Consider the following 23043-nt stretch of genomic DNA (forward strand, 5'->3'; position numbering starts at 1 on the left):
CCTGAGCTGTGCAGTGCAGCTTTTACATCGGCGTGTCTGAATCAGCCCCACAACTATGGGGAAGAGGAAAGGGTTGTTGCCTCACCAGCTGTCCCACCACTTCTCCCGTGCCCCTACTTCAGGAGCAGCTCCAGCGTGAGCCAGGAGTGCTCTGAGTAGCTGCTATTCCTTCCCTGCTGCAGCTTGGAAGCAGCTCCACCCGTTCACACCAGCAGAGGAGCCGGCCTAAAGGCTGTATTTTACAAACCTGCGATGGGAGATTTGTGTTTGTTCATTTTCCCCCCTTCTTTTTTCATAATTGTAAGATTTGATATTAAACAAATACATCTGAGTGGGCTAGTGGTAAAAAATAGATTTACTTTTCCTTCTACAGCTGGTGTTGACCTGACTTTTGGAAGTAAGGAACAAGAGCCAGGACTCACCATCTCAAACAATCGGACAACAGTTACTAGGAAGAGGTACAGTTTGGGCAAACTGAAGGGGATTCTCAGTTCACGTTTTCTCTCCAGGCCACCATTACTGGGACGTGGACACGAAACATGGACTTAATAGGGGTCTTGGAGTAATTTCACGCTTTGTTCTGATGTCTAAAAGAAACTCATATGGCTCCTACCTGGAACTAAATGGGCATTGTCTAGACATTCTTACAAATAATGCAGCAGTTACTTGTACTGAAATGCGGAATGCTTCTCAAGGAATCAAGGTCGGGCAGGATTGTGAAAGAAATACAGTGGCATTTTAGCATGTCAGACCAGAAGAAAACCTCTGGTAGAGCAGGTCTTTTTGGTACATTCCCCTTATTTGCTGCTGGCTCTTTGACTTGTCTGTAGCAATCGTGTTAAAGATTGGTTTGGAGGCTGCCTAAGCTCCAGTGTGTTCCCATTCTGAAGGCTTCGATATAAAAACAATTATGATGCTCACTCTTTATGGCAAGTTTTCAAAATATTTTCTCTCATACAGTGGGTATTTAGGGGTTAATTGGATTACTCAGCGTATTATAGGTTGGAGCCATGCTCCCCCGCTACCTTAATTCCTGTTTAATTAGTGTGTGTTTTCTCCGCACCCTGTTTATATATAGTTGAATAAAGCAGCAGGTTCCCAGTCTGCCTGAGCTGCCCCAGAGAGGCGCTATCCCACGAGAGAGAGAAGAGACCCTGGTTATTTAGAAAACTACATTTGGAGTGTAAATTCAGAAGAGAGGGATGTAGTACAGTGGTCATCCAAGGGTTAACTGGGTAGAGTATTATGGGTTGGGCCATGCTCTACCCCTCATTTCCTGTGGTCCCCCCCACAATCCTGTTTTTGTATATAGTTAAATAAAGCAGCACATTGCCAGCCTGCAGTACTGTAAGTGAAGTGTGCTTCTTGTGAACTGGGGAGTCCTTTTACAAAATTTTCTTCATAGGATTACTATATGGTACTGCACTGTACAGCTTCCTGAAGTCCTGCCTTGTTTACTGTAGTCAACTGTAAGCAGACACGTCTTGAATACTAGAAATCTGCTTAATAGCATGAACTACTATAGCACTGACTTTACATGTTTTTAATCATTTATTGAATTGCTCCAAAACACATTGAACAGAAGTCAAAAGCTAACACACATACAGCCACTATTTAGTCAGACTAATCACTGGTGACACGACTATAGCTTGGTTGGTAAATACTCTGAAACAAGCAATTCCACGTGTTGGTGAGAAAGGGAGAAAGACAAGCCACATGGGCTTTTTTGCTGCATTCATGTTTAATTCTTTGCATTCATATTCTATATTTTTATTGGCTGCAGGAAGTTTTTTTGCAGGGACACTTGAAAAGTACCCAGAATTAATGGACATTTTTGAAAATGTTGAATTTAATCTCTTTGGTCTCCGTTTCCCCAACTTTTTTCATGTCTCTTTATTACTTCTGGGAATAATGTACCATGCTGGGAACCACTATTTCAGACACCACATCCTTTCCTTTCGTTGTATGTTCTAGAAATATAAAAGATTGAGAAGATTCACTTTGTCACCCTCAATAATGAATTATATTTGTATTAGTACGTTAGCAACATTTCTTAAGGGCTATTTAGCATTTCATCTTGTCCAGTGTTTTCTCCTGCTTTCTCATTTCAGTTAGGTTCTTGTTCTGCATGGAACATTTAGTTTGACCCTAACAGAAAACTTGTCTCATAACCAAAACTACATTACAGACACAGAGCCCTAATAATGAGTTATGGCTTTCTTTAAACACAGTTAATTAGACAAGACTATTGTGTTAAAATGCTCAGCTGATAAATAGGGTCTTGACAAAATAGTGTCTTAGAAAAATATAGCAAGCTGTTTTAAACACTTATTATAATGTCTGGGGCAGGGTGGGTACTAACGAGAGGACAGGGATACTGTTGAATTACTCTGTAATTAATAAAATCCTCTTAGTACCTTACCTGCATTCACTGCCTTGTGTTCCCAGTCTATTTCCATGGAAATGGAGTAGTTCCAAAAAAATCAGATGCTTGATTTTGGAAGACAAACGAGTATAGATTACCTGGCAAAACAACCAAATATTTCAGGGAAATGTAATCATACTTAGGACTAAATTGTGAACCCTTCCTCCCACTGGTGAGCTGCTATCCCACAGGTAGCCCCTTTGAAATAAAATGTTACCACCACCCTGTTGAGTAGAACTGGCTGATATTTTTCCATCAGAAACAGGTTTAGATGGAAAATGACCTTCCCCCTTCCCCCCCCAAACCAAAATTTTTGAGGAAAATTTTCATTTCTTTTTTAAATGCTCTGGGTTTTCAATGAAACAATGTTTGAAAACTGAAAAGGCTTCCATTTTCTATTTTTTGCCCCAAACCTGGAAAACATCCATAAAAATATATGTTTTTGCAAATATTTTCACAGAAACAACTCACTATTTTCCAACCAGCTGCACTGTTTGGGCACTGGATTAGTAGCAACTGAAAGAGAATGCTATGAATCACTGACATCATGTCCTGCCGCACTTAGGTTTTTCTTGGAAGTCTCCAATCTAGAGGCTTAATCCTGCTAATCTTATAAATTCTGACAAAAATAACAGCCCAAAGTAGCATGGATGTAAGATCAGGGGGTGAAATTTTGGCCTCATTGAAGTCAATGGTAAAGCTTCCCTTGGGTTCACTGGGACCAGCATTTCACCTAGATCAGAGATCGGCAACCTTTGGCACGCGGCCCGCCAGAGTAAGCCCCCCGCAGGTTTGGCTGATCGTGGCTCCCACTGGCCGTGGTTTGCCACTCCAGGCCAATGGGGGCTGCGGGAAGCGCCGGCCAGCACATCCTTTGGCCCGCGCCACTTCCCGCAGCCCCCATTGGCCTGGAGCAGCGAACCACGGACAGTGGGAGCTGCGATTGGCTGAACCTGCGGACGCGGCAGGTAAACAAACAGGCCTGGCCCACTAGGGGCCGTAACCTGGCAGGCCGCGTGCCAAAGGTTGCCAATCCCTGACCTAGATCTTCATATGCTTCAGTTAACATTTTGCTACTTAGCTTTTGTTATTTATGAAACATTGGATTAGATTCATCTCCTTTACAAGAGTCAATCTGAAGTTACTTCTGTATTTTCTGAAGCATAAAGGGCAAGACAGTAAAAATATTTTACTCTATTAGTGAGCATAACCTCATGGGAGTAGCTAAAGGAAAGAAGGCTGCATCGCACATCCACATGGATGGCTAACTTAGCTGTGTAATGGGGAGGATGCCTCAGCCACTGAGAAGCTGTTAAGGGGCTCACTGAATGAGGGAAAATAGCAGCCATGCCCCATTCACTCTGCAGTAAAAACACTGAAGGAGAAAAGGCAGTTATAGTAATAATTTTGCACATAAAATAGGCATGCAAATGCATAGACACTTCTTGAAATCTGAGCCTATATTCCCACGCACATTACTGTTCAGTGGCAACCCAATAACTAGGCCCGATCTTTACAGACTTCATCCACCTTCTGTTATAGTCAGAGGGAGTCTGCATAGTCTTTCCTGGGAGCTAGCTCAGGCCCTTAAGGAGCATTGAAGCAGAAGGAATCCCTCCCTAAAGCCTAGGTTCCAGGATGTCTCCTGTGTGTTTTCTAGCAGATGTCAGCCTGGTGCAGATTTTGAGGACCATGCCCTCTACCTGTCCTCTGCATTCCCACTGGCCTCTCCTCTGACAGGAAGATCTGACAGAGATGCACAATACAAAATGCAGATGAGATACCTTCCCTCCAGAGAGGAGATATAGACCAGAGTCTTTAAGAGCAACAATATTTTTGAACACTTACCTTGATAAAGTAAATCATCTCTGGAGTATGGAGCTGCTCTGTATGTCAAGAGACAACACTGAATATCAATGTCCATTAAAACATGAGCTGCACTTTGGGGATGGAGTTGGGTGTGAAATAAATTCATTAAGAGACAGAGACATGCAAAGCCCATTGTTTTGAAAAGAAGAACAACCTTCGAGGGCCTGTTCCTACCCTGGATGCCAATCATGAGTCTGGTTGGAGGAATGTAACTGTGACACTGGTGGACCAGGTGCCAGCTATTGCCAAGGCTGTAGGTGCCAGCTGAGCATCAATAAATTCCTAGCTGGAAACCAGACCGGCTCACCTGTATGTTAGTATTGCTTCAGATCGATATTAGACTCATAAGGATGTGTTTTAGACACTATAATATGCTTGTAAGTTGCTGCATGCATTAATCTTACTAATATCTGTATCTCATGCTATAACGTAATGTGTATGCAGAGTACTTGTAGCCATGTTGGTCCCAGGATACTAGAGAGACAAGGTGGGTGAAGTAATACCTTTAATTTGACCAACTTCTATTGGTGGGAGACAATCTTTGTAAGCTTGTCTCTCTCACCAACAGAAGTTGGTCCAGTAAAAGATATTACTTCACCCACCTGGTCTCTCTAATAAGGTCATATGTAAGTTTTGCTTTATAACTGTAAAAATGCCTGCTCTGAACTTGTGAACTCAGGCAGGAGGAGTGGTTCCCCCGCCCATCGAGGAGGACTATCAATACTAAGTGGGCCATTGTGAACCACCACAATACAAAGAGAGGCAATAAAGATAACTGGCATGAAAATTCCTCATCTCTTTGCTGTCTGGACTCTCACAGGGCTGGCGCTAAGAAATAAAAGCAGAGATCCCCAGGGTAGACCTGGGTTAGCCCTAAAAGACATTCAGTGCTGACAGATTACTACAGCTCTGCCACCTTTTGGAACCATAGACTGTACCTCATATGTGTGTATATGTTGCCTGCTTTATCCTGTAAATAACTCTCTCATTTCTTTTTCTTAGTTAATAAATCCTTAGTTAGTTAATTATAGGATTGGCTATAAGCGTTGTCTTTGGTGTGAGATCTGAGGTACAAATTGACCTGGCGTAAGTGATTGCTCTCTTGGGACTGGGAGAAACCTGAATCTTTTGTGATCTTTGGTGTAAGTGACCATTTATCACTAAGTCCAGCTCGACTGTGTGGCAAGATAGACTGGAGTGCCCAAGGGGGCTGTCTGTGACTCCATGGTAAAACTGTTGTAGTGCTTCAGGAGTTCAACTTTTGTTTCTGGGTTGGTGAAATCTAATTATAGCACATAAGCCAGCTTGGGGAGTCTGCCCTGCTTTATGACAGTCTGCACTAAGGCTGACACTCCCGGCCGTGAATAACTCCAGACAGTAAGTCTTAGAATTAGGTGGCCATGGTGAATTCTCGCCTTTTGCATTCACACTCGACTTTCCACAAATACTCTGCTATATGAATTTAAGTATGCTGTTTGGGGGAGCGCTTCTGCTGGCGAACCCCTTCACTAGAGTATTCGGGGAAAGCAAAGAGACACAGATACACTCAAAGCAAATCTGTTTAACAATGTGAACAAATGTTTGTGGGGAATGTTTGCAGCATCAGTGCAGGTCCAGTTCTGAAGGAGGATAAAAGCAGTGAAATCTGTCCCTTTAGCCCAATACATAATGGCCTTCCAATGAAGAGCTGTGAACTTCTGGAAAATACAAAGGCTGTTTAGTGGCATTTGCAGTGAATATTGCAAAAGTGAAGAGAAGAAAGGGATTTTTACCTGTTCCTCTGTGTTTGGTTAATGAACTGACCTGCAAGGGTTGAGAGAATGTCTTAGAAGGCTGGCAGTGTATTCACAATATAAACAGTCATTTGGAATGTGTTGCTGTGGGGTCTTGATCCCATTATCAGAGGCAGATTTGGAAATATGGGTCCACTGGGCAAACACATGGAGTGATCCCTAAAGGTCTGATAGAGGGTGAGGTCTGGAATGCTGGGGCAGATGGAAACTGGTTGCAGGGAGGGGCTGAGGGGACAGGGCACCATGGCAGATGGCAGACATCCACATCCTGGCCACTATGGAGAAGGATCAAAATTTGCAGCACACAAGTAATGTTCAGTTGAATAAATCAGGGAGCTATTGCACTGTCCTTGATAAAAGGTGGCCATTTTCCACTACAGACCAGTAATGTTCTGTTACTCGTTTGGGTAGTTTACTTACTGTGCACCTCTTGCATTTGTGAATCTAGGTTTGAGATATACTGCTGTGTCCAGCGTCTAACATCAGCAATTGTTGCCTGATCCAGCTGCAGTGCTAATACTTCCATGCTGTCAGTCCTGAAATCCTGATTATTAATCCTAGAATACCCAGACAGTCATTCAATCAGTGATCACCAATTAACAATTATAAAGTTGACTATCTCTAAAGTTAGGTAGGTATCTAGTAATTAGCAGAAAATATACAGAGAGGAGAGCACTTCGGCAACATAAAGTACTAAAGAAGTGTTCTGCATTACGATTACTCTTACAGTTATTATTAGTAACATTATCATAGAATCATAGACTATCAGGGTTGGAAGGGACCTCAGGAGGTCATCTAGTCCAACCCCCTGCTCAAAGCAGGACCAACCCCCTGCTCAAAGCAGGACCAAACCCCAACTAAATCATCCCAGCCAGGGCTTTGTCAAGCCTAACCTTAAAAACCTCTATGGAAGGAGATTCCACCACGGCCCTAGGTAACCCATTCCAGTGCTTCACCACCCTCCTAGTGAAAAAGTTTTTCCTAATATCCAACCTAAACCTCCCCCACTGCAACTTGAGACCATTACTCCTTGTTCTGTCATCTGGTACCACTGAGAACAGTATAGATCCATCCTCTTTGGAACCCCCTTTCAGGTAGTTGAAAGCAGCTATCAAATCCCCCCTCATTCTTCTCTTCTGCAGACTAAACAATCCCAGTTCCCTCAGCCTCTCCTCATAAGTCATGTGCTCCAGATCCCAAATCATTTTTGTTGCCCTCCGCTGGACTCTTTCTAATTTTTCCACATTCTTCTTGCAGTGTGGGGCCCAAAACTGGACACCGTACTCCAGATGAGGCCTCACCAATGTTGAATAGAGGGGAATGATCACGTCCCTCGATCTGCTGGGTAGTATTGCTATTGATTACCACTGGGTACAAATATTCAAATTTTGAAACTGTCTGATGAAAAATAGGGCTACTTTTTTTCTAAACATTACTGAATATTATTATTACTGCTGTGTAACCACCAATGTGGTGAAAGGAACATGCCAGACATATTAAACTGGTTAAGCTTCTGGGAAATGACTTATTCCCTAGAGGTTAGATTTTGATTTTAGATACAGCTGCGAGCTCTGAGGTGTGTAAGGTGCATCGTCCGAAAAGTAGCCCTGGAGGGCATTGTGACTCAGCGCTACAATTCATACCCTCTCAGGGCTTGTCGACATGGGCAATTTACTGACACTACTATATTGGTAGAATTGTACCGCTATAGTTATATTCTCCATGTGGCTACTCTTACCCTGATATAAAAGTGCCCTTCTAAGTGCAGTAGTTTCGCCCAAGCACATCATACAAGGCTGCATACACATGACAAAGCATCATTCTCAATACAATTGAACCCTACACTGTGCTCACCTCTGGAAAATACAACTATGAGCTAATAAGCTCCAGTGGCTTTCCTTAGGTGGGTAATCAAGGCAGTGGTTCAGGCCATTGAAAACTAACAGGGCACTATTGAAGTTACAGGTGAATCATTATCCACCCATATTTTGGGAGTGGTGAATTCTGACTCAAGACCAGGCCTTGATTTGAGGGGCATTGGGACACAGAATGAAGACTAAGGATACAGAGAAGTCTTTTGAGTTTTTAGAGTTGTCAGCTCCCTATTGTGCCAAGGAATAAGACAAACCTTTTGGGGGAGAACTTACCTGTCTTGTGCCAGTTTAAATTCCTATAAAAATATTTAAAAGAATAGTTTTAGTGCAGTGCAGAGCAAGGGCAACATCTTGAATGTTCATTTATTAAATCAGAGCTAAATGCTGCTGCTTACTCTGAGGAAGTGGAAAGGGTCTGTTTGCGCTCTCAGCATCTGCAGGTCCTGAAGACCCTTCTCAGCCTCATCTCTCTTCTTTTCTGTTTGCTTCTTCAGTGTGGCAATCTCTGACAGCTGCTTTTTTTCACTGGATTGTATGTCAGCCAGGATCTGCTTCTCTTTCTGATCCACCTGTGCCTTGATCTCTTTGAAGAGGTTTGACAGCTGAGCATTCAAAGTTTTCTTATTGAGCTAAAAGAACAGGTAAACAAATAAGGTGCTGGCTCAGGAATTCAGTACCACAGCTTAGTGTGTTTATTTATTAATTATCATTATTATACCCAACATTTTGCAATACCAGATTTAAGAATGAAGTGGACAATAAGTACGTTTCACTTTTCCTTGGCACAGCCAAATAATCAGCGTAATCTGAAAATTATCTGGGTGTGATGAAAGGGAATAAAGCGGAGAAAGTACAGATAGGTCATTATAGTCTGAGAATTGCATTGGTTTACTCTGAAAATCCCATACTTACGTACAACTCCTCTTTTAACAGAGAAAGAGAGCTTTAAGAACAATGCAATGGGATTGATTAAGTGTGTGTAGTGATTTGACAAGGGAGCTGGGAGTCAGAATCCTGGGTTCTATTTCTGACTTGGTTGTGTGATTTTGCCTAAGACACTTAACCTCTCTGCTCTTCAGTTTACTCATTTGTAAATGAGGGATAAGATAATGGGGATAAAGCAAAAATGGGGATGAGAATAATAATGATCAGCTAACTTGGTCCTGCTAGTGAAGGCAGGGGGCTGGACTCAATGACCCTTCAGGGTCCCTTCCAGTTCTAGGAGATAGGGTATCTCCATATATATTTTTTATATTAATTATATTATATATAACTTACACTGGGAACATTGTGAAAATTAATTAATTAATTATTGCAAATGGCTAGACTTCTTCAGTGGGACTACTTATGTGAGTAACTGCTCACAAATGTGAATTAGGGTTGCACATTCAGCGCCAAAGTACTTTGAGGTCTGTGGAAGAAAGACACTACAGAATGCAAACAAATATTCTTTGCCTCTGTCATTTTTCTTCACATTTATGGTGGTTTTGTTTTTTAAGTTGCAGTTTCATGACCTGCAGAGCCCCATAGTGGGGTATTATTAATATAGATTTATTATGTCATCTTCACAGTCAGAAGGGGTTGCTAGAGAACATTGATCAGAGATGCCATCATTTTTTTTTCTTACAAGTCATTAAAGAAAGATACTTTGAATAATCCAGGGACAAACCTGGAGTTGATTCTCACTCTTCTTAAGCTCCCCTAAGGTTTTATTCATAGCTCTTTTGTTTTCCTGCATCAGTTTCACAGTGTGAGAGAGAACAACCTAGTTAAAGGAAAAACAGCATTAAACATTATAACAGGAAAGTAACACTGATGGGTTCATAAGAAAACGGCACTTTTATGGAGCTGATGAAATGAACAAATGACCCTTTTATCAATCCCCTCTCATTGAATATGTGCACCCATTTGTTTCAAGTGAGCCACATAAGAAGTTGTATGCTTCTCGTCTCCCCCAACCCTCCTCGAAAGATGTAAGACCATGGATGAGTTGGAAAATGGAAACATTCTTGGAATCCTTAGTCAGAACTGATTTTAATTTTACCTACTATACACAGAAATTGATTGTTTGCATCCACCCCGTGATGGACTAGGACCCCACTGTGTTGGGTGCTGTGCAAACACAGAACAAAAAGACAGTCCCATATTTGTTAGCCACACAGTGACTGTGTAGGTTAAAAAAGGACAGTTACCTGTTCCGTAACTGGCGTTCTTCGAGATGTGTTGCTCAGGTGTATTCCACAGTAGGTGTGTGTGCTCGCCATGACCGAGGCCATGAGGCCTTTGAGCGTCTCGAACCTGTCCCGGGGGAGGGAGGCCGTGGCCCCCAGCGAGTCTAACAGCGCCCCTATGAAGTGTATGCGCTGGACTAGGGCAACGTGGATTTCCCCTCATTTACCACTAGGCCTAAACTCCTGCAGGTGTCTAGCAGGAATTCCACCTGCACCTGCACCTGGGACCGAGACTTGCCCTTGAGCAGCCAGTCGTCCAGGTAGGGGAAGATCTGTAGCCCGTTCCTCCTGAGGTGGGCTGCAACCACCGCCATACATTTGGTGAAAACCCTGGGGGCCGTAGAAAGACCAAAGGGGAGGACCGTAAACTGGTAGTAGTCCGTCCCTACCAGGAAGCATAGGAAGCGCCTGTGGCCCTCGAAAATGTGGATATGGAAGTACGCATCCTGGAGGTCCGGGGCTGCAAACCAATCCCCCTGGTCCAGGGACAGGACAATAGAGGCTAGGGACACCATGCGGATTTTACAGCGAACCAGAAACTGGTTGAGATGCCACAGGTCAAGGATGGGCCTGAGACCGCCTTTCGCCTTCGGGATCAGGAAATACCGGGAGTAAAACCCCTTGCCCCGGAATTCCTGAGGTACCGTCTCCACCGTGCCTAGGGTGAGGAGGCACGTCACCTCCTGACTTAACAGAAGGGCGTACTCTGGGTCCCCCGGGGCATCCTGGGGCGGAGGGTGGTGCAGTGGGGTTGAAACAAATTGCAGCCTGTACCCCTCGGAGATGGTACTGAGGACCCACCGGTCCGACGTTATACGGGACCAATGTACCCTGAAGGCCAAATGATTGCCAAAAACTAACTTTATTAACTGGGGGGGGGTTCCCTGGCAACAGGCCGGGGTGGCCCCCTGCAAACAGTCAAAAATGCCTCTTGCCTTTCGAGGGTTCGTGGTGTGGGGCCGAGCGGGATTGACACTGCGACCTGCGCCTCTGGTCCCTAGGCCTCTTGGGTGGGGGCTTGTATCTGCCCCGTGCAGGGGGAGGCAAGGGCTGCGGTCTGGGCTTGTCCTTGGCCGGCAGGACATAGAGACCGAGTGTCTGCAGGGTGGTGCAGGAGTCCTTCATCCTGTGCAGATGGGTGTCTGTCTGGTCTGCGAATAATGCTTTGCCATCAAATGGCAGGTCCTGCATCAGAGCCTGGGACTCCACTGACAGCCCCGACAGGGAAAGCCACGACGCCCGTCTCATGGAGATCGCTGTGGCCATCGAACGAGCCGCCGTGTCAGCTGCGTCCGAGGCAGCCTGGGGAGCTGCTTTCGCTACCGCCACACCCTCATCAAGTAGCGCCCTGAACTCCTTCCTGTCCTGCTCTTGAAGGGAAGGCTCGAATTTTGGCAAAGAGCCCCACAAGTTAAAGTCAAACCTGCTGAGGAGTGCTTGATGGTTCGCCACCCTGAGCTGGAAACTGGCAGAGGAATAAACCTTTTTTCCCAAAAGTGTCCAGTCTCCTGGCCTCCTTATCCTTAGGGGTTGGTACGGGCTGACCGTACCGTTCACAGTGGTAGACTGACTCCACCACCAATGAGTTTGGGGTAGGGTGGGTATAGAGGTACTCATGCCCCTTCATTGGCACGAAGTACTTCTGTTCCGCCTTCTTAGAGATGGGCAGAAGAGAGGACGGGATTTGCCATAGGCCAGTCGAGATGTTGGCCACCCCCTGGTGAAACGGCAGTGCCATACGTCCCAGTGCCGAGGAAGAAAGGACATTGAACAAATTGTCAGACGGCTCCTCCATCTCCTCCACCTGCAGCTGTAGATGGGCGGCAACACGCCGGAGGAGCTCCTGGTGCACCTTGAAATCCTCCTGAGAAGGAGGGGGCGGTGCCGCTATGGACTCATCCGGTGCCGACGGGGCAACCGGGATGGCCCTTAGTGCATCGGGCAGTGCCGGTAGGTCACATTCCGCGTCCGGGTCTGGGTGTGGTGCCGGTAGTGCGGCACCCAAGGACTGCTCTCGGTGCCGAGGTGGGGACGCAGAGTGGGCTTGGGATGCCCCAGCCACAGAGTGGGGCCTCGGCGGTGCGGGCGCCTGGGGCCACGGTGCCCACTGGCACCACTGTCCTTGCCAGGGCACCCCTTGCCACTGTGCCGTCTGGGGTCCCACCAGGGTTATCTGTTCCTGGGGAATGGTGTGGCCCAGGGAAGGACGCCTGGGGGGCCGAGGCAGAGGTGGCCGAGGAGCACACGATGCCGTAGGAGCAGCTCAACCGGTGCCATCCACGTCGGGTCCTGCCCCGGGATTTCAACCTCGACGACGACGAGAAGTAGACGTTGGAGGTAGTATCCCTGGAGTCCCGTTGGTGGCTCCGAGCACGGTGCCGCGGTGCCGGTGACTGCCGGGATGCACTCTGAGCATGGCGATCGTCCCGCTATGACCAGTGGTGCCGGCGTCGTCGAGACCTGCTATCACTGGACGAGGAGCATCGACGCTTTCCGTCCCGGTGCCTGCAGCCTCTATGGGTCGAGGAAGACTCAGGCGACTTGCTCCCAGGTGACCCCGACAACGGAGTTGAGGTCTGTCGGGGGCTATGGGAGGGGCCAGCGGATTGAATGGAGGCATCGATAACCGACCTGGCCGGTGAAGGCTGGGCGCCCAACAGCGGCTTCCCTCGGGACCAGGGCCCCAGCTCTGGCAGCCCGCTCGGTACTGGCATGACGAGGACATCGCGCACCGCCTGGGCTGCCTCCGGCGTGGAAGGAACCCTTATCGGCGGGGAGGCACGCGCGGACGGGGCCGGACTACTCCGCTCCGCATGAGTCGGAGGTCTGGGTCCCGAGGGGAATCGTGGGCTGCCCAACTCAGGTCCGGCCTCACCCCTGTCCTTATCTCGGCATCGTTGGGACTTGCCCTGTTTCTTGACCGGGGAGTGGTGCCGACTGGTGGATGGGGCATCGCTCCGCACCTAAGACGCGGTGCCCAGCGCCAGGTCGGGTTAGCACGCCGGTGCCGTGGCCAATGCCGATTCCATAAGTAGGGCCCGGAGTCAGATCTCGCGTTCGCGTTTCATCCGGGGCTTAAAGGACTTGCAAATTTTACACCGCTCACTTATGTGAGCCTCGCCCTAACAGCGAAGACACTAGTAATGTGGATCGCTTCTGGGCATGGAATTGCGACAGGAGTCGCACGACTTGAAGCCTGGGGCTCAGGGCATGCCCCGGGCCAGGCTACTAACTGCAGAACTAGTAACGATCGAGGTACTACCAAGGATAGAAGCTACAGCAATTGCTGGAGCAGAAGTTCCGACTACCTTCACTGGCGGCAAGAAAAAACTGAGGGTGGGGGGAGCATGCAGCCCCCTTTACGGCGCGATATACAGGCGCCACTCCAGGGGTCGCAGCGGGGCTTCCCCGCTACGCGTACTGCTAAGGGAAAAACTTCCAGCACCGGTGCACATGGCGAGCACGCACACCTACTGTGGAATACACCTGAGCAATCACTCGAAGAAGAAAAGAAGTTGTACAAGTTTAGCTCATCACTTAATACCCGATCCTGCAAACACTTACACACGTACATAACTTTACCCAGGTGAATAGTCCTATTATACCATTTGCAGGATCTGAACATAAGGGAGCAATCATGGATATTTACCCCGAACCTATCTCTGGACTTATCTGTGTGGCAAGTTATTGCACAGCAAGCCAAGGTGTGAATCTCCAGCACACCAGCTTGGCACGTAGTAATGTCTGGTGTGGACACTGCTACACTGCACTGAAAGTCCTAGAGTGCAGCTAAATGTACTACTGCTTCAAAGTTAAGTATGCTGAACTGCAGGGCTTTCCCCGTATACTATCTGGGACTTTCACTGCACTCTAGCAGCGTCCACACAGGCCCACAATGGACTTATATACTTTTGATCCTCACACATCATTGCTTGAACTGAAATCTGCCTCCTGCCTTTAACTGAGAGTGACACAGCATAAAAAAGGAGCAATCAAGGGCAATTTCCCCAATTACTACAGTTTTCTCACTTTGGGGGTGAACACTAAGACCAGTTCATGAGGCACCTCCCTCCTCCTTTACCTAGGGTTACCATATTTTGTGCCTCCAAATGGAGGACACTCCATGGGGCCCCGGCCCCGCCCCAGCCCCGCCCATGCCCCCCCGCCCCAACTCCGCCCCCTCCCCAAAGTCTCCGCCCCCTCCCCTGCTTCCCACGAACATTTGAGTCGCGGGAAGCCTGAAGCAGGTAAGGGGGGCGTGGGGGGAGGAGGCGCGGCCCAGGCTGGCCCCCACGGCGGCTCCAGCCTGGGTCGGCTCGGGCCCTGGGGTGCCGGCCCCGGGCCCGAGCACCCCCGGCCCGCCCAGCACTGCCGGCCCCCGGGCCCCCGGCCGAGCACCCCCCGGCCGCCCAGCACTGCCGGCCCCCGGGCCCCCGGCCGAGCACCCCCGGCCCGCCCAGCACCGCCGGCCCCCGGCAGCCCGGCGCACCCCCCGGCCGCCTGGCACCGCCGGCCCCCGGCGGCCCGGCGCACCCCCCGGCCACCCGGCACCGCCGGCCCCCGGCCGCCCGGCGCACCCCCCGGCCCCCGGCTGCCCGGCACTGCCGGCCCCGGGCCACCCCCTGCCCAGCGGCGCCGGATTTTCTCGGACATGTTCGGCTTTTGGGGATTTCCCCCCGGACGGGGATTTGAGTCCCAAAAAGCCGGACATGTCCGGGGAAATCCGAACGTATGGTAACCCTACCTTTACCCCCTGTCCCGAATAATCTGGGGAATCCTTCCCTTACCCGCCTAGCATTTCCACCCTGAACTGAACTATCACACTGAGTGTAGCTCTATCAGGGGCTGTACATAAAGATCCCCTTTGGAATTTGTGCCCGTCAAACAGAGATGCAGAAAGCCCCTTACCAGCTCCTTATCATACTCCTCCTTCAGGGAGATGACGCTGTGGCCCTTGTGGGAGCCTGCGATAGAGCACATCACGCAGACGAAGACCTGGTCATCTTCACAGTAACACTCTAGCAGCTTGCCATGCTTGCCACACTTCCTCTCCTGCAGGGAGCTGTTGTCACTGGGGTCTACCAGGACATGATCCTTCTGTGCAGCCTTGGCATTGTGTTTGCTCAGGTGGGCCTGACACAGAGATGCCTCACAGGTCAGACAGGTTTTCACTGCTGTGTGAGGCTGCTCCAGGCAGAAATCACAGGGGATTGTCTCCTTCCTTTGCGGAGAGGCCTTCTCCTTGCCCTGCTTTCCCTTTGAAGAAGCCGTCTGGAACTTCTCCACTATGCTGCAGAGCTGGAAGTTCTTATGCAGCTCCAGAAAGGGCCCCAGCTGGACCTTGCACATAGGGCAGGAGTAGGTGGCCTTGGCTTGCTGCTGGGTAGCCAGTGCTTTCTGGATGCACTCCTTGCAGAAGCTGTGCTGGCAGCTCAGGGAGACAGGGTTGCTGTAGAAGCACAGACAGATAGGGCAGCTGAGCTCATCTTCCAGGTCAGCAGCTGTTCTGAATTCTTCCTCTGCCTCTGCCATGGCTTCAGAAACAACACCCTCGTAGCCAGTCTGCGAGAAATGAAACTAAACTAAACAGGAAGCTGCTGGGATTAGTGCCAACTGCAGAGTCAGGCAGACAGGAAGACAACAGCAAAACCATACCAAAGTCTGTAAGGACCTCCTTTCTCCACCCTTATAGGCTAACCAGACACCCACCCTCTGAGCTATCTGTTCTCTGGCTCCTCCTCCCACAGGCAAACATATTTGCCATTTTCTTTGTGCGGGTTGCTTGGGTGGTATCTGCAGCTTTGGAACTTTTCATCTCCCTCTTTCTCTCTCCCTCTGACACTTCCTTAAAATGACTATCACGGCTGACAGGATGTGAGGACACAAGTGAGGCATTTAAAAGCACGCACCGCAAAATCCTTCCTTGTGAGAAGAGAAAAGCAGACTTAAAATAACCACTTGAGGGAGTTGTCTTTTCCCAAGCGAGGCCTGGCTGGCCTGAGCAAGCAATGTCCTTTACTTCATTTGGCCCGAAGTCCTCGTCTTCCCCAACGCAGGGCTGAGGGAGATAAAGAAGAGCTCTTACAGTAAACAGTTTAGCTCTAGAGGGGGTCATGTGGCATTGGTAAAACATCACTGCAAGAGGTTGCAGTGTAGAGAAATAGGGTCCTATCCCTTTATATAGTTTGTGAGCCTCTCGTGGTGCTTGCTGTGTTCTGTGTTGTATAAGCTGCCTGAAGTCAACAACAGTGTGTGTGTGTGTGCGTGTGTGTGTGTGTGTGTGTGAGAGAGAGACAAAGTCTGGTATGTTTGTGTACAGTACAGTTAGAAAACAAGGGTATTTGGGACCCAACTATGCCCAGGTGATTTCTTCATAGCCTTGTTGTGTAAAGAGGAAAAGTCCCAACACAGCCACAATTTTAGGGTTACCATACGTCCGGATTTTCCCGGACATGTCCGGCTTTTTGGGGCTCAAATCCCCGTCCGGGGGGAAATCCCCAAAGCCGGACATGTCCGGGAAAATCGGGAGGGAGGGAGGGCTCGGTGGTGCTCGGCCGGGGCCTCTGGGGCTGGGGTCGGCGGTGCGGGGCCAGGCCGGGGCCGGCGGTGCTCGGCAGGAGCCGGGGGTGCAGGGCCGGGGCCGGTGCGGTGCCAGGCTGGGGTCGCGGGGCCGGGGGCACGGTGCCGGGCCGGGAGCCGGGCGCACGGTGCCATGCCGGGAACCGGGGGCGCGGTGCCGGGCCAGGGGCCAGGCCGGGCCAGGAGCCGGGGTCGCAGTACCGGGCCAGGCGCGGTGCTGGGCCGGGAGCCGGGGTCGCGGGGCCGGGCCGGGCCGGGCCGGGAGCCAGGGTCGCGGGGCCGGGCCAGGAGCCAGTGCCCCAGGGCCCGAGCCAAGCCGGGCGGGAGACGCTGGGGCCAGAGCCTCTTGGCCTGGGCCGGCCAGCCACCGACGGGAGCCGCTCGGCCAGGAGGGCCGGACTGAGCCGCGCCGCACCCCGCCCCAGCCTACCTGCTGCCTCCCTGTTTCAGGCTTCCCGCGAACATTTGATTCGCGGGAAGCAGGGGAGGGGGAGGAGCAGGGGGCGGAGCGTTCAGGGGAGGGGGCAGAGTTGGGGCGGGGCTGAGGGTGGGGAAGGGGCGGGGTTGGGGCGGGGCCGGGTCCCCATGGAGTGTCCTCCTTTTTAAAAACTAAAAGATGGTAACCCTAACAATTTTCTAACACTGAACAAGGAACTTTATTGGACTATGCAAACAATATTATCCATCTCTCTCTCTCCCCTTCGGCTTAACTCTCGAGCTTCTACCTAGATCCTTTCCAGGCCCCCTCCTGCCCAGTGTCTCACTTCTGTTTTAAAGGGACAGTGCACGTATCCTCACAGATAAGGGACGGGGGCACATACGTAGTCTCTCCTCTCTGGCACCATGGAGCTTAGCCAGGAAAGAGGACTGTGGTGGAGTCTCCAGCTTCACGGAGATCTCCCTTTAAGGGGAATCCTGGAGCCAAGGAAAGTCCATAGGAGTGTGCTGCTCCATCACAGCTGCCAGGAGGGGCAAGCCTGACCAGCACAAAGCTGGTGTGAAGCTGCAGGGCCTCTGCACAGATAACCCTGGCCTCCTGACAGGGGCGGCTCCAGGCACCAGCGCTCCAAGTGGTCCCGCGGCTTCAGCGGCAATTCGGCGCAGGGTACGCCGAAGGCGCGGGACCGGCGGACCACCCGCAGGCGTGCCGCCGAATCCGCGATACCAGCAGACCTCCCGCAGGCATGCCGCCGAAGGCTGCCTGACTGCCATGCTTGGGGCGGCAAAATACATAGAGCCGCCCCTGCCTCCTGATCCCTCAGGACCTAAAGGGATTGGGGATAGGTCCCAGTGACCAATCTGCAGTGCAGCAAACCCTGCCCCCCAGATGGAATAATCAGCAAGGAGGAACTCTGCAAGGGGATCTCGAGGAGATTTCTTCCTTCTAAGCCCTTTCCCACAGTAGTGCAGAAGAGAGCAATCCAAAGGGAAGGTTCAGCATCCCATGTGCTTAGATATCAGCATTCCTTTCCTTCCTTTTGCAGGGGGTATTGCTATATATTCTTGTGTGAAACTGAGTCAGTCTGGGGACCTGGCACCATCTGAACTCCTTCACTTTTGCAGCGTGCATTAAATGCTTTGTGTAACCTTTGCTTTGAACGGGAAAAGCAATTAAATAAAGAATTAAAACAAATGCCAAAAACAACTAAATAATTCCTACAGGCAACACAGTGCCTCATCTGGCTGTCGTGGGGCCAAAGACAAAAGCGCCATAAGGTGTACAAAACAGAGCCGTAACACTTCCTGTTTCTACAACAGAGGCTCCCAGAGCACTTGATAAGGCTGGATGAGATTATCATCGGCCTTGATTTTATGCTTGAGATGAAAACTGAGGAAAAAGGGAGGTGAAGTGACATGCCCAAGGCTTCACACAGAGAACTAATATCAGAGCGAGGAAAGAAACCCAGGAGTCCTGGCTCAGTGTCTGGCTCCTGCTTTCGTCACGAGGCTCGCTGGACCCCAGGGTTCTGTGCTGATGCTCACAAGAGGCACCATCCAGGAGTGAGAGGCTGGAGGTTTAAAATCATCTTTGCTTCTCCCTAATTCCGTAAAGTATCAGGGGGTAGCCCCAGTAGCGTAGCTGGGGGGTGCAGGGGAAGCAGTCACTTCCCCTCAGCACATTTTCCAAAAGGGGCGCCTTAGTTAGGGGTTACTATGGTGTGAGCGGGCGGGGCCCACGCTCCGCTCTGAAGCTTGGCCTGCCAGGCCGCCGCTGGGCTCCTGCAGGCAAGGGGGGGCAGCACGGCTGGAGGAGCCATGGGCGGGGGCACGGCGCGGCCGGAGGAGCGAGGGGGGGCGCAGCACGGCAGGAGGAGCCAGCCAAGGGGGGGGGCGTAGAGCAGCTGGAGGAGGAGCCAAGGGGGGGCACCTTTTTAATGTTTGCCCCCCCTGCTCTTAGAACCTGGCTACGCCACTGGGTAGCCGTGTTAGTCTGTATCCACAAAAACAACAAGGAGTCCGGTGGCACTTTAAAGACTAACAGATTTATTTGGGCATAAGCTTTCGTGGGTAAAAGAAGTGAGGTTTTTTTACCTACGAAAGCTTATGCCCTAATTTTGTAGCGGTTAATCTGAGCAGACCGTGGCTGTACATATGTAAACTCATGGCACCTGCAAACATCTTTTTGAACTGTAAACGAAATCATTTCAAAATGTACACCCAACACAGCAATTTATGTCACCAAGCAAATATATCACACAGTAAAAATATTTCCTTACAGACTGGCACATTAAATAAATGGGGATGCTTTTAGCGAGTTGTGTAGTGTCAGGGCTGGCTTTAGGCCAATTCAACCAATTCCCCTGAATAGGGCCCCGCCCCAAGAGGGCCCCGCGCCCAAGCCCCGGTAGGGTGTACCAGCAAGAGCTGGGGTGCTGTACCTGGGTGTCCTGGCTACTCCCTGTCCTGTCTCCAGCCAACACCTGCCGCACCCCCCTGCCTGAATCCAGCCAGTCCCGCACTCCTCTGTCTCCAGCCCTGCCAACCCATGCCGCCGCCCCCTGCAGCTCTGCCTGAAGCCAGCCAGCCCACCCCACACATCTCCAGACAGCCCCGCACCCCTTGCCCTGCCTGCAGAAAGACTCTACCTCCAGTCAGCCCCTGTCCTGCCTCCAGCCAGCCCCATGTCCACTGGTGCCCTGCAATTCCCAGGGCAGTAACCCTGCACACCTGCTTCAATGAGGGGGGGCAGGGAGCAGCTGGTACCCACACATGTGCACACCCTAGGGTGACCAGACAGCAAGTGTGAAAAATCGGGACAGGGGGTGGGGAGTAATAGGATCCTATGTAAGAAAAAGTCCCCAAAATCAGGACTGTCCCTATAAAATCAGGACATCTGGTAACCCTAGCACACCCCCAGGGAGTGGTGGGGACCCACACATGTGAAACGGAGCTCATTTCTAGTTCAGACCCATCTTTTTAAAAAAGAACTTTAGGTAGGGTTAACATACATCCATATTTTCCCGGACATGTCAGGCTTTTTGGTTCTTAAATCGCCGTCCGGAAAATACGGACGTATGGTAACCCTTTTAGTACAAAAAATACATACTGTGGCACATCTCTTAAATCAGAACTTTTTATAGGGAACCGCTTGCTAAGAAATGAAAGGCTTTTTTTCACATTTTTTTCTAGTCATCCCTGCCGGAGCCCCGCCGAAAATGTTCGAATTGGCCCCTCACTTCCTAAAGTCGGCCCTGTGTAGTGTTATAATATATTCCATGACCATTTCACTTTCATATAGATCTACAATAATAGAAAACTGTGTTTGTGTAGTATATGATATTGCTGTTAAAGTTCTTGTGCATTCTTTGTTGTGCACCAAAAGACAGGCACATTAAAATGATTGGCATTACACTTCTCCCATATTCTCTCCTGCACACACACTTTTGTCCTCCATTTCAGTCTGATACATTTGCAACATCAGTTGCCTTTGTATAGCTCCCGGTTAGATATCTGCCACAGGGTTATATCAAGGCCTTAGCAGGCTGCAATCCACTCTGACCCCAGCTCCTATTTCAAATACTTCAGGTCAGCTTAGAGCTTTTGCACAGCAGTGCTTTTGCTCATAGATAGGGCCCTACCAAATTCACGGCCCATTTTGGTCAATTTCATGGTCATAGGATTTTAAAAAATTATAAATGTCATGATTTCAGCTATTTAAATCTGAAATTTCATGGTGTTGTAAGTGTAGGGGTCCTGATCCAAAAAGGAGTGGTGGTGGTGGGGGGGGGTCGCAAGGTTATGGTAGGGGACGTTGTGGTACAGCTACCCTTACTTCTGCACTGCTGCTGTTAGTGGTAGCACTGCCTTCGGAGCTGGGCAGCTGGAGAGCAGCGGCTGCTGGCTGGGATCCCACCTCTGAAGTCACAGCCATCACCAGCAGCAGCACAGAAGTAAGGATGGCATGGTATGGTATCACCATCCTTACTTCTGTGCTGCTGCCTGCAGAGCTGGGCCCTCAGTCAGCAGCTGCCACTCTCTGGCTGCCCAGCTCTGAAGGCAGCAGCGCAGAAGTAAGGGTGGCATGGTATGGTATTGACACCTTTACTTCTGCACTGCTGCTGGTGGGCGCTTCAGAGCTGGGCACCTGGCCAACAGCCACTCAGCTCCGAAGGCAGCACAGAAATAAGGGTGGCAATACCGCGACCCCCATAAAATAACCTTGTGACCCCCCCTGTAACTCCCTTTTGGGTCAGAACCTCCAATTTGAGAAACACTGGTCTCCCTCATGAAATCTGTATAGTATAGAGTAAAAGCACACAAAAGGCCATATTTCATGGCAGGAGACCAGATTTCATGGTCCGTGACGCGTTTTTCATGGCCGTGAATTTGGTAGAGCCCTACTCGTATTTGACTAAGATGCAACAACATACGTAATGGCCTCACTAATATCACTATAGGAGTGTCCAAGAGCCATTAGATAGACTAACACATGGACAGGGTGTTTCAAACAAATGCTTGAAGTTTTTATAAGTACAGGATTCTTTGCAGGGGACTTCTGGTCAGACATGTCATAAAATGACACCAACTTTCTTTCACAATCCAGCCCCACCTTGACCACATTTAGGGCTGGTTGCCTAGTTCTGAGCCACTTGGTGAGGGAGTGGGGAACAGGGCTAATACTTTGGTGTACATCTTAAGGACTAGGATCCCTATAATCTCCCATGGCAGGCCTGCCAATGCAAATTTAATGATCACCAGCATCCCTACTGCAGTTAGATACAGATTATATCCAGGAATGTGTTCATCAGATGCATGACACTGAATGCTAGCTGGATAGTTCCCATATGAAATATGGGGAAAGGTGGGTGTGACTCCAATTGCTTCTCCAGTGAGCCCCAGGGCAAATTTAAGAGGGGCACTGATGGACAACAGGGGAAGTTACAGACAGCTTTCCTTGTCTGGAGGACTGGTTTTATGGTTAAAGCACTGGACCAGGACTCAGGAGTATAGGATTTGACTCCTGTGCGGCCTGGGGTAAGTCACCTAACTTTTCTGTGCCTCAGTTTCCCAGCTATTAAATGAAGACAATACTTACATACCTCACAGGGGTACGGTAGTTGTTTAAATACCTAGATTGATAGGATGGTCAATGCAACATGAGCTCTAAAGTGCAGGGGATCTTTGGAAACTGAAAATGTACCTAAACATCTGACTGAAGCTGTTTCACCCACCTTAAGAAGAAACCCAGAAAAGATCTGAGAAACCACCCAGAGATGGAAAAGCTTTGTTTTTAGTACTGATCGGGGGGCCAGCCCGAGGGCCCAACCGAACAGCTGATTGGCAGCCAGCCCCCGGGGCCTGGAACCACTGTGGCTTGTGGGTGCTGAGCACCCCCTAGTTTTTTTTCCGTGGGTGTTTGAGTCCCGGAGCACTCACAGAGTCGGCACCTATGATGCTGGCCATCTTGGTCCCAAAGAACATCGCTGGAAGGTCAGCTGCTTGCTCAGGGTGCTGCAGTGGGAGGCCTCTGAGGGGCTGCAGGAGAATTCGAAGTTTTGTAGGAGTTCTGCAGATGGCTGAATTTTGTTGCCTGTTGTGAGGCTAAATACTAGTTATTTATACTGTTTTTAGAAATTGTGTCCAAGTTTCTAGGGCTCCTTCACACACAGACATAATTCAAAATAATTACATACAATAATAGATACTCCCCTTCAGTTACCCTTTGAACAGATCTAGTGGGCCTCTGTATGGGGCTCTGATGGAAGCAGGGAAAGGGTTAACATTCTCCTCCCGAGCAGGACAAGATGCCACAGCTGCCTGCCCTCAGCCAC

The 23043-nt window shown here is 49.8% G+C and overlaps 2 protein-coding genes and 1 long non-coding RNA gene across 6 annotated transcripts in view; 1 reads left to right on the plus strand and 2 right to left on the minus strand.

Moving 5' to 3' along the window:
• Window positions 1–1532: 1532 nt before the first annotated feature.
• Window positions 1533–16241, minus strand: LOC101951434 (E3 ubiquitin/ISG15 ligase TRIM25-like). 4 transcript variants are annotated; one of them, XM_065554922.1, is made up of 11 exons: window positions 16102–16241; window positions 15101–15754; window positions 9631–9726; window positions 8357–8590; window positions 8235–8257; window positions 6508–6644; window positions 6067–6097; window positions 4274–4311; window positions 3619–3800; window positions 2423–2523; window positions 1533–1970 (listed from the first exon to the last, which is right to left on the minus strand). In XM_065554922.1, the coding sequence occupies exons 2-11, from the start codon at window positions 15722–15724 to the stop codon at window positions 1937–1939; spliced, it is 1500 nt and encodes a 499-aa protein (XP_065410994.1). In that variant the 5' UTR covers window positions 15725–15754; window positions 16102–16241; the 3' UTR covers window positions 1533–1936. The 4 variants fall into 4 exon arrangements, 3 of the variants coding, with proteins under 3 accessions (XP_065410994.1, XP_042706739.2, XP_008177784.2); XM_042850805.2 differs by lacking the exon at window positions 16102–16241 and having other exon boundaries at window positions 15101–16074; XM_008179562.4 differs by lacking the exons at window positions 3619–3800; window positions 16102–16241 and having other exon boundaries at window positions 15101–16071.
• LOC135973169 (uncharacterized) lies at window positions 4644–5186 on the plus strand. Its single transcript, XR_010589876.1, has 2 exons — window positions 4644–4781; window positions 4914–5186. It is a non-coding gene; the product is annotated as an uncharacterized LOC135973169 (long non-coding RNA).
• The window catches only part of PPARGC1B (PPARG coactivator 1 beta), a 110081-nt gene continuing 103151 nt past the window's right edge, over window positions 16114–23043 (minus strand). Inside the window, exon 13 of the mRNA XM_065554920.1 lies at window positions 16114–16250. The gene's annotated coding sequence lies outside the window, so the exon portion shown is untranslated. The remainder of the gene's footprint in view (window positions 16251–23043) is intronic.

The sequence above is a fragment of the Chrysemys picta genome, chromosome 8 (assembly GCF_011386835.1).
Source record: "Chrysemys picta bellii isolate R12L10 chromosome 8, ASM1138683v2, whole genome shotgun sequence".
NCBI classification, from domain to species: Eukaryota; Metazoa; Chordata; order Testudines; family Emydidae; genus Chrysemys; species Chrysemys picta.